The sequence below is a fragment of the Anabrus simplex genome, chromosome 1, assembly GCF_040414725.1.
Source record: "Anabrus simplex isolate iqAnaSimp1 chromosome 1, ASM4041472v1, whole genome shotgun sequence".
Taxonomy (NCBI): Eukaryota; Metazoa; Arthropoda; class Insecta; order Orthoptera; family Tettigoniidae; genus Anabrus; species Anabrus simplex.
In genome coordinates this window covers 640,530,235-640,549,057 of record NC_090265.1, presented here as the reverse complement: position 1 = coordinate 640,549,057, position 18,823 = coordinate 640,530,235, and the positions used below count along the sequence as shown (strand labels likewise).

The 18,823-nt window shown below is 39.0% G+C and overlaps 1 protein-coding gene across 1 annotated transcript in view; it reads right to left on the bottom strand.

The window, feature by feature from the left end:
- Positions 1-17,800, bottom strand: part of LOC136871597 (cohesin subunit SA-1) — a 283,758-nt gene extending 265,958 nt beyond the window's left edge. The window contains exons 1-3 of the mRNA XM_067145050.2: positions 17,711-17,800; positions 6,010-6,229; positions 4,049-4,202 (exon numbers count right to left, since the gene is read on the bottom strand). Coding sequence (XP_067001151.2) covers positions 4,049-4,202; positions 6,010-6,229; positions 17,711-17,759 — 423 coding nt within the window. The 5' untranslated portion in view covers positions 17,760-17,800. The remainder of the gene's footprint in view (positions 1-4,048; positions 4,203-6,009; positions 6,230-17,710) is intronic.
- Positions 17,801-18,823: the final 1,023 nt, after the last annotated feature.

Below are 18,823 nucleotides of genomic sequence, written 5' to 3'. Positions count from 1 at the left end.
TGGAAATATGTCCATCCTTTCCTAGAACCAACCCGTCTGGTGTAGCACAAAGCCAGGGTTGTTTACAGTGTATTACTACCCCCGAGGTAACACATTCCAATCCTGCTAAAGAGGAGTACTCTTTCAGGGCAATGCCCTCAGTAGCCTTGCCATAAATAAGATTTCTATGAGACACGGGAGTTTCCTCAAAGAATTTTTTGCTAATTCATGAGGGTTTCCGTCCTACAGGCCTGATGGGCTCGACTTGAAGCGGAAATGTGTAGTGCCCGCACCTTCAACCATTCATCACCTTTACTTGCAAAATGAGTTTTAAATGCTATATCAACTATTTTTTCTGTTACTGTAATATGGGAAGTATAAAAATCGTCACTTAAAACAAACTCTCCAGAAGTGAACACTGTGGAATCGTCTTGAAGTTAAAGCAACTCATTCATGAGTTTGTTACATTTTGTTCTTATGCCAATATTGGCGTTATTGTTGCACAACTCTGCACACAAACTTTTAGCTACCGATTCAGACTCTGTTTTCATCTCCGCTGTAATCATTTCAGTCAAGGCGAATTTTCTAGATCTGTTTTTCCTACTTCATCGATGGTAATAACAGCAACACTGTCAGTTCTCGCCCTCTTCTTGGGAAATAGATCTTCAGCCTTCTTCCCTTTCGCATAGTTTACAGACCCTAGAAGATATAAAATCTACACTGTATTAATCATATTATGAGCACTTAAATTTATTAACAACGATAATATTACATACCAGCTGTTTTCAAATTTGGTTTCCCCCATTCTTGCGGCAAATTTTTCTTACTAAATCCTGAATCCGAATTGCAGTACTGTATAATGGCACATACGTGTTTACAGCGCCCTCCGGCACCAGCCACACACAGTAACAGTTTGATTCAATACAGTTTCGTTGATTGTCAAGCTGTAATAGAAATTCAAACTATTACAGACACTGAATCACATAAAATTAAATTGTAAAATACAGTATAATACTGTATGTTTAACAATAATGAGCTAACGTAATTACCTCAATTGTAACCTTGTACGGACTTTCGCTAACACTCGTCTGCCTTATGACGAAGCCAGTAAGTGTACAACTGGAAACAGTTCGTTTTTCTTCAACTTGTAACACATGGCTACTGTCAACTAGTTTCTGCGCTTTATTCACTGTTGACTTGCGACTGTTTTGGAAGTGTATGTACTCAAACCCATATTGTATTACAACTTCCATAGCACTACTTCATATCTTGACGACAAGATGCAACGATAATTTTTCCATAACTATGACGCAAGTCATCACTTCAGCGGAACGCACTCTCACCGTATTAATGCTCGGAACTCCGCCAGAGCACTCTGTTGGTAGTACCGTGCACGCTCCCTATACACTTCTTTACTCCCTTCATGAGACCAAAGTGGAATTAAATGCTAAATCAATAATTTCACATAGCACGTAATCGATCATTAGGCATCAGACTCTCGGGTTCGATCCCCATCTTCATCGGACCTTCAAGACCTGTCAACCGCCGTGGGATAACGTGGTGCCATGGTGCTGAGAGGAGATCCATGGTGAGGAGGAAGGAGTCCGTCAACGCAGGATATTGCCGGCGTTGATGCCGAGAGACAGCGTCACTTCTAACCACTGTTGGAACTTTCTCAAATCCATCCTTCATTTCTGTAAAAGGTGATATATTTCTTGTCTAACTTCAATAAACAAAGCTTAAATTTCAATAGAACTTATTCAAATACCCTTCTCTCTGCGGTTCCTAGCATGGACCGTACACGCCCTGGCGTCAACCCATGCTCTCCGATAAAGCTGAAGTACGGGCGTTCCTGTTACAATATATACAGGAATATACAGTTATGTTTATGCTTCATAGATCTAGAGAAGGCACATGACAGAGTACTGAAGGGAAAGATGTTAGCCGTACTGAGGGGTTACGTGATTAAGGGTGGATTATTAAAACCAATCAAAGGCATTTATGTTGATAATATTTTCCTGCTCCTTAAAATTTTGTTCTACGTAAAATGTTGGCAGCTCGAAAGTCAAATTCATTAGAATTGTCATTCCACTTAATGTGAAAAAATTTAGAATGTTTGAATTTACAAATGTAGAGTAAGATCAAAGATTTAATGCAGTCTCCAACCTCAATGAAAATTCCAAGAAAGCCAATGTCTTATATGATGAAATCATACATTTTTATAATACATTTAATTTACAGTACTGCCATCAACATATTACACGTCGGTCTCACATCTGGGTTCTATACCTAACTCCCTTTGTTTACATTCCCCCCCCCTCCTCCGATAAAACTGCTCACACTCACACAAAGGTGAACATGTTACCAACTTAGTGTCAGCTTATCCAGCGCACAGACATATGGCACAAATGCAGAGCTGATGAAAGTGAGATTTTGCTTGTTATTTCCTATATTTTAATATATATGGTTCTTTTCTTTCCCTGCATATTTCTTCCCTAATCTTAATATTTATTTTAGTTTTTTTGTTTCCTTCTAGACTTCACATCTCCCAAGACAACTTGACAGCAGTTCATTTTCTACATTACTGTCTGGCTGGCATTACATTTAACTTACTCTACATTTGTAAATTCACACATTTTAGATCTTTTCACATTACGTGGAACAACAATTCTAATGAATTAGATTTTCGAGCTGTCAACATTTTTACCTGGAACAAAATTTTAAGGAGCAAGAATTTTTTAAATTATAATATTCTTTTAATACATCACCTAAAATTGCTCATTTTCAGACCCATTCTTTTTTTTTTTTTTTTTTTTTTTTTTTTTTGCATTTGGATTTATGTCGTGTCATATCGGCACAGATAGGTTTTATGGTGATGATGGAATAAGAAAAGGCCTAGGAGTGGGAAGGAAGCGGCCATGGCCTTAAGGTGTGCCTGGTGTGAAAATGGGAAACCACAGAAAACCATCCTCAGGGTTGCCGACAGTGGGGTTCGAACCCACTATCTCCTGGATGCGAGCTCACAGCTGCATGACCCTAACCGCATGGCCAACTTGCCCGGTCAGACCCATTCTGACTTAATTATTCCACATTGGGCGACTCTCTCATCTAATGATATTTTAGCGTGCATCTATTTTATCTTGTAGTATATCTTACAAATGTAAATTCTATTCATATTTTGTAATTTTAAATAGATACAATTTTAAGCCAATGTTATTTTGTTGCAGCTGAAGATGGCCTGATAAGACATGTACAGCTACTTTTAATCTGTGTTTTTGCAATCTTGAATTGTGAATACATTTTAATATATTGATTAGGTGGAACAATTATTCTAGTTTTTCAATTTATATAACATAATCGTCAACACAGAACCAAAATGAAATTAATTTCACCCACTGTAGTTCACATAGTGTAAGACTGTCAATTTCCTGGTGGATATTTTGTTTGAATTAACACACATGAATCTTAAACAAATACACATTGTACAGCAGTAAACATGTACTGAGTCATTACACATTTTGCAATTTAATACACAAAACAGAACAGCACACAACTTACAAATGTGTATTTTGATAGGCTCTTGCTCATTAACAAGCTTTCTTTGCATCCAAGGACACGGCAGATACACACCCACCCCCCATGCACAGAACTCAGCAGATAGCTGTCGTGTTGCCAATAAGAAAAACACGGCATAGCTGGTTCTAGAGATAAAATCCTCTTGCTGTATAGAGAGTAGGTTTTGGTTTGGGTGGGGATGGGTGGTATTAAACCTCACAAAACCTGCCTCTTATACTCTGAGTCAACTCAAGTCCTAAGCGGTCCATTTAATGTTATACGTGTTATATAAAAGCCACTTACATTACCTGCCAAGTTCAGGAGGAAAACCGAGATGCAGAAGGGGAAAGAGAGGAACTGCTCAAACGAGGAAGAATATTTTCTTCGATTCTTGAATTGAATTTCAGTATACCATTAAAGGGACCGCTTATGACTTGAGTTGACACCGACTATAACCATCAATCCCACAAATGTGTTATACTGATTTGTCATATAACATCATATTTATACTAACCTGCAAGCAACTGAGTCTGACATCACCCATAGTATCTTGCATTAACCAACCCACATAACGAAGGTGTGCATCATGAACAAACTTTTCAGGAACCTTCTTCAGCCACTCTCCTAACTCCACAATACACATACTACGTATCAGAGGTGCAACATCCCTAACAAGAAACAAAACACAGTGATTCATGATACTAGTTCTAAGTTATGAAGCATAATTATTTCAATGAAATTAATAAAGAAAATAGTATCTACCACAATACCATTATGGCTAATGACAAACTGCAACAATTCTATGACCTGATGCAAACTATTACACAGACTGCAAGAAGAAACAACTGAAATTATTTCACAGTAGTAATGAATTCTTCTTCCTTGACCTTTTCCCTGGTTAACTTATCTGACATCAAAACTAATGTGGTGCGCAGCTGTGAGCTTGCATCCGGGAGATAGTGGGTTTGAACCCCACTGTCTGCTGATCTGAAGATGGTTTTCCGCGGTTTCTCATTTTCACACCAGGCAAATGATGGGGCTAAACCTTCATTAAGGCCATGGCCACTCCTTCCTATTCCTTTCCCATCCCATCGTCACCATAAGACCTATCTGTGTCGTTACGCCGTAAAGCAAATTGTAAAAATAAAAAATAAAAAAATAAAAATACAAAACACGTTTGCTACCAGCTGCCTGAGCAGATTGCTATTGCTGGGGCCCAGCCATTTAAAAAAAAGCTGCCTACTTGACTGCTGAGTTCTACAGTAGTGCATATTAAAGAAATCTTTATTGAAAATTTTTTTACAAAAGACATAACATTGTTTTCCTCACTGTGTTTATTTACACCCGTATGTACGCCAAATTTTGGAGCCAATGGACACCAGAAAGGAAACTCTGTCACTGTTCCTGTCCAGATTACTATTCATCCTTCCACTGCTTTAACTGCGTACATAATTTGCTAGTTGCTTCACGTCGCACCGACGCAGATAGGTCTTATGGGGACGACGGGACAGGAAAGGGCTAGGAGTGGGAAGGAAGCGGCCGTGGCCTTAATTAAGGTACAGCCCCAGCATTTGCCTGGTGTGAAAATGGGAAACTACGGAAAACCATTTTCAGGGCTGCCGACAGTGGAGTTCGAACCTACTATCTCCAGAATACTGGATACTGGCTACACTTAAGCGACTGCACCTATCGAGCTCGGTGCGCACATAATCACACTTTCACTCTCTGAAGCTATCAGATCATCACCTACCATTATTGTGCAAAATATCACACATTTCTTCTTCTGGAATCACTCTTATTACTACAAAATTTACTCATTTGAACCCGTGTCTAATACAGAACCATCATCGCTTGCAGTTTCAATCAGTTTGAGAAGTGCCAAAATTGGCTTGTAAACAATGAGTAAAAGAACAGAGAGAGGGTTGTACAGTGTTGAGAAAAGAGGGCACTCGAGTCATCTATCAGAACAAAAAAAAACTTCTAGGTAGAACTCTTCTGGGCTCCGAAAACACAAGCATATTGGAGTGCGCTACACTGAATGAGTGCTTAACAACTTTACTCCCCTATGGGCCACAGAAGACAATGTGCTTAAACGACCATACTCCTCTACGGGAGCAAAGGTGTTAAGCCCAGTTTTACGGCTAGATGCCTTTATCGATGTCAACCCAATGCGTATCGTTGAATTCATTATTGTGTGTCAGTGGTGGTTGGTAGTGTGATGTGCTGTGTGTAAATGAAGATTTGTATTCAATCACAAGCACCCAGCCCCCAAGCTAGAGAAATCAACCAGACGCAGCTAGAATCCCTGGCCAGGAATCGAATCCAAGTGCCCTATAAATTGAAGGTCACTCACTATGCTAACCATTTAGCCAAAGAGCCAGCCTTCAAGGTAACAATGTCTGTCATAAAAATACGAACCTTGTGAAAGAAATACTTCAGTGCTGTAAATATTAACAAACAATTCTTTTAACTTACCTATAACGTTCTTTGAACACTGCCTTGTAATAGAAGGAGAAGACTTGTTCAAGTTCATCCAAATTTTCCTGCAATTCCTGCTCTTTGTCCATCAGTACTTCAAGTCGTTCACTATTATGCTTGACACTGCTCCGAGCCACATCGATTTGTCTAAGTGTATGATTGATGTTTGTTTTTACAGTCTCATTCAAATCCAACAAAGCAGTCATCAGCTTCAATGCTGTATCATAAACAAATGACTTAGTTCTTTCAGCCAAGAGACTGAACATAGATTATTTCAGGGTAAAATTATGAGAATCAACTCTAGTTATAGGCATGGAACTTCAATAGGAACACACATTAGAACAAAGTGGCAGGTCAATATGAGAAGAGGACAGACATGAAAACACAAATGATGAGGACAATTGCCACATCTTCATACACTGCTGCCTACAAAAGCACTAATGTGTTTTACAAAAAGCACATGCCCACAGGCATTATAGAGCATGATGGGAAGTGTTTATTATTTTAACATATAGGGTGTTTCAAAATTATACAGAGTGATTCAGTCGCCCCTTCCAATGTAGTTTTATGCAACCCACAATATTCATTCCATCCTGAAAATAGCTGCCCTGCTGGTATGCTCAGACAACACAACCGGATATCTTGGTATGTACCACCTCATCATGATAGAACGCCATAATGTTATACTTATATTACATACTGGAAGACATGCGAGTGCCTTCTAAATCATATGAATTTGACATGCCGGCGAAACACTAAATTGATATTGTGACCACAGTAAACCTAATACTTGCTCTGAAGTTGCTCAGTGTGCCGTACGGAACCGTAGTGTATTTGGTAAAGGCGTGATGAAGCGGGTTTGCGTGTCAGGTAGGAGTTTCGAGTCCAGGGTGAAGATTACAAATTTTTGAAATATTTTTTTAATACATACCAAACGTACTGTAAGTTCAATACCCGCTTCCATGCAAATTGTGTGTGAATGAATGTTTTTGTGGCCCTAAGAAGGGCCAATTAGTTAGCAAGCCGGACACATACAGACCAGAAATAATAGGAACACAACTGCCCTGACAATGTTTTATCACAGCAAATGTTCAATGTGATGACCGTGTTGGTTTATGCACATTCAGGGCTTGTGTCAAATACATCGTCTTGCTCGCTGAAGCATTTCAGGTGTAATTGCTCAGCAGGCGTCCGTTATGAGTTGCCGGATCTGGTCGGGGTTTCTAGCGCTTGAGTGTAAACAATGTTCTTCAAATGACCCCACAAGAAGAAGTCTAACGGCATTAAATCTGGTGATCTGGTGGGCCAAGAAACAGGATCTCCTTGTCCTATCCTTTTCCCTGGCAGTTCTTGTTCAGATGGTTACGAACAGGCAAAGTCGAATGTGGTGGAGCTCCATCCTGTTGCAACCACATCATCAAACAATCGTCCAAGGCACATCCTCCAGCAGCAGTGGGAGTTCCTGACACAGAAAGTGCAGATAGCAGGGCTCGTCCAATGGCCCTCAAAGAAATAAGGTCCAATCAGGCGATTCCCCAAGATTCCATACCAAACATTCACTCCCCATCATACTTGATGGGCCGCCTGTCACACCCAGTAAGGATTGTCTGGACTCCAATAGTGCATGTTATGGCGATTGACATTCCCATTATTGTGGAAGCGCGATTTGCCCAAGAACAAGATATGCGGTACGAATGCTGCATCATTGTCCAGCCTGCCTAATAACCTCCCGACAGAACTCCATTCGAGCTTCGAAATCCCGCCCATGGAGCTCTTGGTGTAGCTCAAGGTGGTATGGGTGAAATTTATGTTCATGCAGTGTTCACCAGACGGTTATGAGCTGCCTCCAGAATGGCCTCTTCTATTTCACCCGATGTAACGGGCCATCGCGGACTGGTGGCTGATTGGAAATCACGCCTATTGTCCTTAGGCATCTTTCAACATGGAGGAATATCATAGTAGCAGGGTGTCACCTGCCGGGATACCATTCCTGGTAAAGACGTAGTGCCTCGCACGCGTTTTATCTTGCTTCCCCATAAGTGAGGAGCATGTCAATATATTCCACTGTGGAAAACATGCCGAATGACAGCAGAGATTACAGTACATTCAGGCCCTAACCAGCAGAGTAAGCGCAGGGCATAAGATGAATAACAGCGTCATTCTGCTGTTTGAACGAGGCAAACGTGGGCCTGTGCTTACGTATTCACACATCATACCAATGCAAAAATATTTGAACGATATAGAATTCGAACTGCCACTGGCACATTCCATCGACTGCCAGGCGAACGCCTAACCACATCCGCTATGCTACACTGCTGCAAACATGCTGGTAGTACGATGAGAGCAGAGTACATATGCCATCTGGTTCGGTGTTTAACACAATTACTGCACTGTTACCTAGTGTTATGCATTGATTTCCCTCTTCGTTACACCCGGTCACGAGGCATGGCACATTAACATAGTTACATGGTAAAAGGACGTTTCTACATGATTTCAAGGCGTCATGTTTTGTAAACGGATGATATAACATTTCACTAGGGTTCAGAAACGTGTGCAAAATTGTGCTCACGGAACATTAGTATCGTACAGTACACCTGCAGGGGAATAGCACCCCTATAACCATGTGCACGTTGTTTGGGCTGCAGCAAACGATATTGGAAGGAGCTGCTGAATCTCACTGTATGTAGAATATGCAGGTGAGAGTAGAACTTGGAAACGGTTGGTTTCTAGACCGTTTTTACTAGGAATTTTTTTCCGTATTTCATTGCACTGTTCACATTCCTGCAGTTTCTACCCATAAATTTGAAACACTGTGTATATTCAGATTACACATAGTTAAATTCAGACATCACAGACTAAAAAAGAAGCTTGGAACTAAAAGTAATCATAAAATCAAGCAGTCCGGTCATATATTTCCTTAAAAAAAAAACTACCAGGCAAAACATCTGAGAGAAAATTTTTAGGATCAGCACAACAGAAACGTATAAATAAGCAATTCAATTGTTTCAATGGTTTCCTGACAATGAAAATCAGTAACATCCACAACATTACATCATGCAAGTGCCCTCAGCATATTCAGTTCAACACTAAACTTTCACATGGAAACATATCATGTTACTTACATTAGTAATATTTTCGTAAGTAAGAAACTTTGTATTTAATTCGTACTGACACAGTATTCAGGAGAATAAGAGAGGAATTATCCACCTTTCAATACAAAGTTAAATGGAGTAACTAAAAATTACTCCATTTCATATGTATGGGACCGGTTTCGGTCCTTGCATAGAGTCATCTTCAGCCACGTACAGTTGAACCTCGATAATTCGAAATTAGTTAATTCAAAATCCTGCCTAATTCGAAGAAGCTCTTGTTCCCAGAACCGTGAGGTATGGTTTTGCATGCTATTTAAATTGTTTAATTCAAAGATCAATGACTGTCCCATTACCAAAATTCAGACTTTTAATTCAAACCTGCCTTTACATTAAAAAGAAAAAAAAGTATTTTACAGAGTACCTAATTTAAATTCAAAATGTATCCGCATCATGATAGAAAACGTATTCCGGAACGTGCAGGGGTAGCTTTCTGCACTTTCACTCACTTCGGTATGTCTATAGTGTGCTTCATATTTGCTAAGTTTGAGTGAAATCGTAATTCTTTTGTATTCAGCGTTTTAAGGAATGCCACAATATCACGTAGCAGGCAGTGTGCGGAGAAGCAGAATCCGCGAACATTGGCGATGGCGACAGTTGGCGAAAAAGCGTAGCTCATACAATCAATTCGTATGCACTGAACAATATTGTCAATGTCGATGAAACCGCATTGTTTTTTTTAATGCCGAGCCCAAATGGACTTATGGTTTTAAGGGAGAGAAGTGTCAGCCGGAAATCGTACAAGGGTCGGGGGTCATTGTACTGTGTTGCTACGCACACCAAAGCAAGAGACTTTCTCCCCTCATCATAGGAAAGTTCGATAAGCCATGATGTTTTAAGGGCGTTGGACGCTTTCTGTGCAAGTACAAGGCATCTAAAAAATGCAAACAGTACAGCAATCAAAAGCATAAAGCATTTGTACAGAGGACCCAGCATCATTTCTCTTTGTCTTTGAATCACGCTTTTTTTTTTTCTTTTTCTATTGTTGCGTGAGGTTATGTTTGTCAGTGAGTAAACCAAGCATATTATTTGAATACTGCAGATGCATTCTGTTGGGTACATTTATGAAAATGTGTTTTTTTTTCATGGCTTTTGAAAGGTTTAAACTGTGAATCAAGGTTAATTGCATGCAGTAATGGGTCTTAGGATATTTTGAGACACGGCAAGTGTTGGTATTTCTGAATTATGAGTTGGCAGGTAATTCAAAATCATGTAATTCAAAGTTTGATTTCTGCGTCCCAATGACTTTGAATTAATGAGGTTTTACTGTAATTTAAAATTGGCAAGGTAATAAAAGCCTACAAAAGATTTAAAACCTAGCAAAAGCATATCCAAAATCATAACAACATGTTAAAATACTACATATACAGAGTTTAAAAACACTTTAAATTACTATATGTGAGACAATAAAAGCTTTGTCAAATTTAGTTAAATGTTAACTTATTTGAATAAATTCCACATGAATGGCTGTCATGAAAAGCACACTCCTTATCACTTTGATCACTGCATGTATGTCCAGATTGTTATGGAGGTTCCAGTGTTCAGTTCTGGAATTTATATTGATAAAATGACTGTTGATGCTTTGAATCATAAACAATGTGTCCGATATATGGCTGTAACATGTATCCAGGGGTTCCTAATTAAAGTGAAAGGTGATGTAATTAAATAGGATAGGTCCAAGAGCATCCTCCTGACCGTGATGAATAGGATCAAATTACTAAGGACACTGAAAAATGAAAAAAAAGTATAAGCAATGACTTAAGTGGAAGAGCAAAGGGAATAAGTTTGTATGAGACACACCCATTTGTTGCCCTCCTACATGCCAATTGTGCTGATGACCTGTTTGATAACTGCGCTCAGATTAAGGCAGAGCAACTTACTCGTCTCCAGTAGAGGGGAGGTTAGGCGTGTTGACTGGTGCTGGTGGGAAGAGTAGGGGTAGTGGTAAGTTTGCCTGTGGCTTGAACCTTTTGTTCGTGTTGGATATATGTTCTGCGTAGACAGGGATGGTAACATCAAATTAGCAGTTGGATTTCTCAGAGCATTCATTAATATTATAATTTGGGTTAGAGAACTGCTCTAGATGTATGAAATAGTTTTCTAGGATATTCAACACAGAGCCTTTGGTTGCTAATTTTATGATGTTCAAGTCCTGTTCGGTATCCAAAAGTTGGTGGTTTGAGTCTACCATATGCTGCGCCATGACTGAGAACCTATTGTGCTTAATAGTATTAACATGCTCTGCGCAAGATATTAAGAAGCTCCTACTTTTTCGACCAATGTACATGACTAGGCAATTTGCACATTTCAACCTGTATACCCACAATTTGGAAAATTTGTTTTGCGCATTGAGTGAATGTGAATTAAAAAGTAAAACAAAATTATTATTGTTAGTTTTATAGGCTATTTTCAATTTATATTTCCTTAAAATATTAGTAACCTGATAGATATGGTTATTATTGAAAGTAAAAGTTGAAATCTGTTTAGTAGTTTCGGCTTCTCTGGTAAGAGTTGTTGATATGCAAAATTTAATCTTGTTAATGATACTATTAATAAAATGGTTACTATAGCCGTTGAGATTAGCTATTTCTGAATAGTTTTGATCTCTCTGTCTTGATCTGTTTTATATAGCAGTATAGCAAAGGCACGATGCACCATGCTATAACACCAATATAGTTGGTCCGTTAATGGGCATGCTATAGAATGCTGCTGTCTTATGTGAGGTTGCGCTGGTCTGGGTGGACTTCAATATCTACTGTAGTATATGATAAATGTTCCGAATGTCCGATAATACTAAGGTCCAAATAATTTAAAGTGGAGTTTACTTCCAAATCAATAGTGAATTACATATGCGAATCATCATCATCATCATCATCATCATCATCATCATCATCATCATCATCATCATCATCATCATCAGTTTGCCCCTCCAGCGAGCCGGGTAGGGTGTTTGAAAACGAGCGTCTTCCAAAGTTGCCTATTCAAAAACATTTCGTTGTCCAAGACAGATTCCCAATTCCATCCTCTTCTCTCCACGTCTTCCCTCAGTTGGTCCATCCATCTTCTTCTTGGTCTTCCAGCTGGTCTTCTACCTGTTATTCTCTTCTCCAAATAAGCACATGGTAACCTTGTGCTATTCATTCGTGTAGCATGCCCAAACCATTTAAGTCTAGATGACCTAAGTCTTTCCTCCATCGATTCATTTAGACCTAGGTAAGATTGGATCTCATCATTTTTCACATGATCAAGTCGGGCCTTTTGGAGGGCAGTTCTAAGAAATTTCATTTCACAGGCTTGAATCCTACTACAATCCTTTGATGTTACTGTGCAGGTTTCCAGAGAATATGTAAGGATGAGAACGAAATATGACTTGTACAGGATCGTTTTTGTTCCTTGTGGGACCTTCTCATCCCATAGCAGGTGTCTAACGATACTGTAAAAGTTAGAGCCTTTGGTTACTCTGTTTGTTATTTCTATCTCAGCTCTGTTATTACTAGCCATTGCACTTCCTAAATAACTGAATGTGTGTACTACTTCAACTTCGTGGTCCTGTATTTTTGTGTTGCATTCTGTTATTATGTCTGCTGATTTTCAATGCTACTGTTTTTGATGGGTTCAATTTCATTCCATAATCATCAAACTTCTTACACCATGCATTCAAATTATTTTGCACTCCCTTCTCTGTTTCATCCCATATTGCCACATTGTCTGCAAACACCAGAGCCTGAAGATCTTTATTACCTTTTCCTTTTAGTTCCTTTAAAATGGTATCCGTAACTGCTATGAATAGAAGAGGTGATAAGGCACTTCCCTGTTGTACTCCTTTGGTTGTATTGAATCATTCAGAGTGAGCATCTCCAATTCTGACACAGCTTTTACAATTAGTATATAGCATTTGGATCTTTCTAATAAGGTACTCTGGTACACCAAGTTTTCTAAGACTTTTCCAAATAGTTGATCTAGGAACATTATCATATGCCTTTTCAAGGTCCATAAACACAATAATTAGGTCTTTTTCTCTTTCCCAGTGTTTCTCTGCCAACATCCTCAAAGCAAATATCAGATCTGTTGTGCTTCTTCCAGTCCTAAAGCCATGTTGTTCCTCTTCTAAGATAGGCTCTAGTATATCCCTTACTCTGGCTTCAATGATCTTCTCCATAATTTTAAGGCCGTGTGATAAGAGGGTAATGCCTCTGTAATTTTCACTTTTCCTTCTACTCCCTTTCTTAAAGATAGGAACTATCATCCTTTTTGTCCAATCTTCAGGTATTTCGTTATCCTTCCATATTGTTCTGAGAACTCTATACAGCCACTGTATTCCTGGCAGACCAGCAGCTTTAATCATGTCAGCTGTAATTTCATCAGCTCCTGCTGACTTACCACTTCTCATCCTATGGAGAGCTTGCTCTACTTCTGTTCATGTAATTGGGATATCTTCCTCTATTGTTTGCTGTCCTACATCCTCAACAGAGATCTCTTTAGGGCCATTTAGGAGCTTGTCAAAATACTGCCCCATTGTATCCTTGATATCTTTCATATTGCGAACTATATTCCCATCTGCTGTCTCCAGAGCTGTAATTGCTTCTTTATGTGATCATTTACTTTTTACTATTCCATATATCATTTTCATTATTCCCTTTACTGTCTTCTTCCAGTTTAGTTATAAATTTTTTCCAACTTTTCTCTTTTTCTTCCCATACAATTCTCTTGACTTCCAACTTTCTGTATCTATATTCCTTTGCCATCTCTTCCAATTTATTGTTGTCTATTTGGTTGCTGTTAATTCTTCTGTCAGACTTAGCCACATCAAGAACTTTTTTGGCTTTATTCCTTTTCATTATGGCTTCTTTCACTTTATCATTCCACCAAGATGTTCTTTTCTCTCTCACTATTCTGCTTGTTCTTCCACATATTTTATCTGTGCTACCAACCAACTTGCCTTAAAACCATTCCATTCTTCATTACCTTTCTTTGTCTGTTATTGGTATTTTAGCTCTGATTTTCTCTTGAAACTGCTGTTTGACTTCCACATCTTTCATTTCCAGTCTTCGATTTGTGGTTTTTTTTTCTTTCATAATAATAGGTTTGGTGACTTAGGTCTGCAATGAGGAGTCTATGGTCACTATCAAGGCTCTCACTAGGTATCACTTTTACATCATGCACCTTTCCTCCTCTTGACCTATCTGTGATGATAAGGTCTATCACTGATCTATACTGACCATCCCAGCTGTATCTCGTTATCTTGTGGCTATCCCGTTTCTGAAACCACGAGTTCTTCACCAGAAGTTGGTTTTGTGGGTACATAGATCAAGCAGAAGTTCACCCTCCTCATTTCTATTACCAAATCCATATGGACCAATAATGCCTTCATAACCTGACCTATCAGTTCCTACCTGGGCATTAAAATCCCCAATTATCATTATGTTCTCTTCATCAATGATGTCCTCCAGATTTTCTAGGAAGCTTGCTTTTTAGTCATCGCTACAACCCTGCTGGGGAGCATAAACTTGGATTACAGTTTGAGTTTCTCCATTTAGGCATATTTTAGCTTTGATTAATCTCTCGTTGATGAAGGAGACATCTGTTACACTATAAATGTCTTTATGGAGTGTAAAACCAACTCCATTCCTCGCCACTTTAGGATTACCACTCCAGTATAATTTATATATGTCCTCTAACATTCTTGTGTTGCAACCTTTCCATTTGGTTTCACTTAGCCCTAGGATGTGAATATGTCTACAGTTCATTAAATCTGTGATTTCGTTGAATTTTCTCGTTAGAGTCATAACATTTAAGGTTCCAATCCGAAGCGTGTTTCACGATCGGTTCTTCTCATGCATCTTGAATGAACATCGGACATGACGTCGTCATTAGTTCCAAGAGTAGTTGAAGTATTGTCGAAATTCAGAATATGTTTCTTTCCGAGGCTCGTTTTCATTTTGAAAGCAACTGCATTGTACTCCTGTACTGACTTGCTAGGCCTAACATACTAGAGGATTTTCTTTCAGGGTGGTCTCCCTTAACCTTTGGCAGTCCCCTGCCTCACTGCAAGGCAGCAGCTGATGAATTTATGTGTTATTTCCCACACACAGGTCTCATCTTATCCAACCTTCTAAGGGAAACTAATAGTTCATGCGCGCATGCTGCAAAAAGCGCGTGCGTCTTGTGCTGCGAATCAATTTCATTCAATTTAGAGACGGCAGACGTTGGGTTGGTTATGCTGTGGTCTAAAATAACAGCATACCTGTTCCAGGAAACTACGTTACTAAATGATTGGTTGATCAAGATTTTATTGTGCTCTAGGTTATCTAGGTAGATCTCAGTCAAGATACCTGAGGTTGGGGATCCCATGGCTAGTTTGTAAATTTTATTGTTGAAATGAAAATAGTTATTATGGTCATTTTGAAAATGGTATCAACATTTTTAACAAATGATTGAATTCAACCTCACTCATTCCTAAATCATTTTGATAGTCCTTCACATTGTTTACTCTGAGGTGATTTTAATACGAGACCACTTTTCTCTATCATGTAACCACTGCTTGGTCCACTTGGATCTCTTCTTCTGTTGTTTTTTAATTTTTATTTATTTATTTATTTATTTATTTATTTATTTATTTATTTATTTATTTATTTATTTATTTATTTATTTATTTTACATCCAACCCATCTAAAATAATAACAAACGCTGCAAATTTCGAACAACTCATCTGGAACTCATTCAGAGGGAAACAACGTTTTGGACAAACAATTGTTGGTATTTCACTTTACTGTGTGTAGAGATTGACGTATACGAACTTAGTTCGCCAAACTGAGACCAGCTAAACCAGGTTCCCTTGTGTGTAGGGCAATTAAGGAATTCAGTGTACTTAAAACTGTTGTGTGTTAAATTTGAATATAACTTCATCTACGAGGCGTGTTTTTTTAGTAAGCGCTGTTTTGTTGTAGACACTAATAGTTCGTACACGCATGCTGCAAAGAGCGCATGCATCCTGTGCTGCAATGCCTCAGGAACAACAGCGCTCAGTTGCCGCTCTGTTGCTAACCTATACGGTTCTGTTTTGTGCTTGCTCAATTGTTCAAGATTATCAACTCGCCCGCCCGTGCGAGGTTCAGTCAGTGATACGGTTTTTGTCGGTAAGGAACCTGTCTGCTGCAGACATTCACCGACAGATTTGCGAAATGTACGGTGCTAATGCTATGAGTGAAGGCAGAGTGTGTAAGTGGTATGAGACTTCAAATTTGGCCGTGACAACATCCATGATGAGCCCCACTCAGTCACCCATCTCAGATCACAGACAATTTGGTGGTTTCAACTGAAGCGAAGATTCGTGAGGACAGACACTTCACAATAACACCTCTCTCAAACGCCTTTCCTGACGTGTCTAGGACAGTGCTTTACAAAATTGTTTCTGAAAACCTAAACTTTAGGAAACTGTGCTCCCGTTGGGTCCCTAAACTCCTAACGGAGGACCAAAAAAATTAAAGATTTTAGTGTTTGAAGACTTTTTGACTCATTATGCCGAAAAAGGTGATGGCATGTTGAGTCAGATCATAACGGGAGAGGAAACATCGGTTTCGCATATCACGCCAGAATCAAAGCAACAGAGCATGGAATGGAGACACACACACATTCGCCTGCAAAGGTGAAGGCCAAACAGACTCTGTCCCAGCGCAATATCATGGAGTCCATGTTTTGGGATAGGCATGGTGTGTTGTTGATCGACTTCATGCAACGAGGAACCACTATCAGTGCGGAATCCTACTACCAAACCTTGAGAAAACTATGCAGAGCTATACAAAATAAAAGATGTGGCATGCTGACAAAGGGAATTGTCCTTCTCCATGACAATGCAAGGCCTCACACTGCAGCTCAGACCCGAGGTTTATTGGATACTTTTGGCTGGGAAGTTTTAGACCACCTACCCTACAGCCCTGACCTTGCGCCGAGCGATTACCATCTGTTCTGCCACCTCAAACATCACCTCAGCAGGAACCACTACAATGATGACGAAAAAAGTGAAAAAGGCTGTGAACTCTTGGTTATCATAGCAGGCAGCAAGTTTCTGTGAAGAGGGTATTCAAAACTTAGTTGTAAGGTATGATCAGTATTTAAACAAACTTGGCAAGCTATGTTGAAAATTAGAGCGAGATATGTAGAATCTGCAAATAAATGTGGTGTTTGAAAATCGTCTATTGTTGTGTAGTTATTTTCAAACGACCCTTACTTAAAAAACATGCCTCGTGCATATCTGCTCCAGTGTAAGGTTACTTAAGAATGCTGGTTGGTTAAGAAATTGTTTTCAAAGTTATTTAGGAAAATTTGCTCTAATACCTGATAACATAAATTCCATGGTTCATCCTTCCTTTTGACAATAGATTTTGTCATAGAATATAAAACAGTTTTGGTTTCAGGTTGTTCTAAGAAGGTTAATTATTCTGTTTGTTTCTTGTAATGAATTTACATCTAGAGAAAAACAAAATATGTGGAAAAAATGTTAAGTTTACAAACAAAATTATAAATGACTTTATATAGTTAGAGATACAAACCTATAAAAGAACCTATGTAACGGAACACTCTCACTAATGAAGTTGTCATGGCTAGGAGGAGATTTGTTAGGTTATCCAACAGAAATTGGTCATATATAATGGAGTTCTGGCATAGTTTTACCAGTAACTGAATAAATAATTCCAGGTTGAGGCTAAATGACTTCCATTTACGATCAGATCTTACAAACTGTAGTCCAATCTTCTCCTGTAAAGATAATACAAGGTACTATTAAGAGTTGCGAACAAATTACCTTGAAAGTTCAGATGTTGATAACCTACACACTCTAGTACGTGAACCTTTTCTTGAGCCCTGAGCTCCATAGTGCTGAATGGGAACTAGGGCTCAAGAAAAGGTTCGCGTACTATACAGAGGGGTCCAGAAAAATGTAGACCAGGGGCAGTGCATGGTATTGCTGCGGTGTTGCACAACTCCTAGTAACTTTGCACTTCATTTGTCGTCTTTTCCTCTGATGTTTTAATTTAATAAACTTAACATGTATTCAAAAACATGTTAAAATCACAGTGTTTGGTCGTTCGCTGTACCAATGTTTACTTCAATGAAAAACAGGAGGGCAAATTTTCAATTCAAGTGAGACAAAAGTAACTCTGCCAGGCTGAGTGATTCAGACGGTTGAGGCTCTGGCCTTCTGACTCCAATGTGGCTGGTTCGATCCTAGTCTGGTGGTATTTGAAGGTGCATAAATATGTCAGCCTCGTGTCAGTAGATTTACTGGCATGTAAAAGAACTCCTGCAAGACTAAATTCTGGCTCCTCGGTATCTCCAAAAACCGTAAAAAGTAGTTAGTGGGACATAAAGCCAATAACATTATTATGAAGAGTAACTGTAGTTACAGTGTATAATTAGCCTCTTATTTCCTGGGTTGTAATTGTAATTTCAGTTTTAGTAGGAATGTAGTTCATTACTTAACGATAACAGAGTTTCTTGTTATTTCTGTAAGCTATAAAAATGTGACACTGAAAATTTTGGTGCAACACCCAGCTTCAGATACCACCAGCCGCCACTGATGTAGACACACTTTGATAGTCAATATTAATGGAACAAAATGACATACTGTTACAATTCTTGCATGGAGAGAAGATTATTTTGTGTGT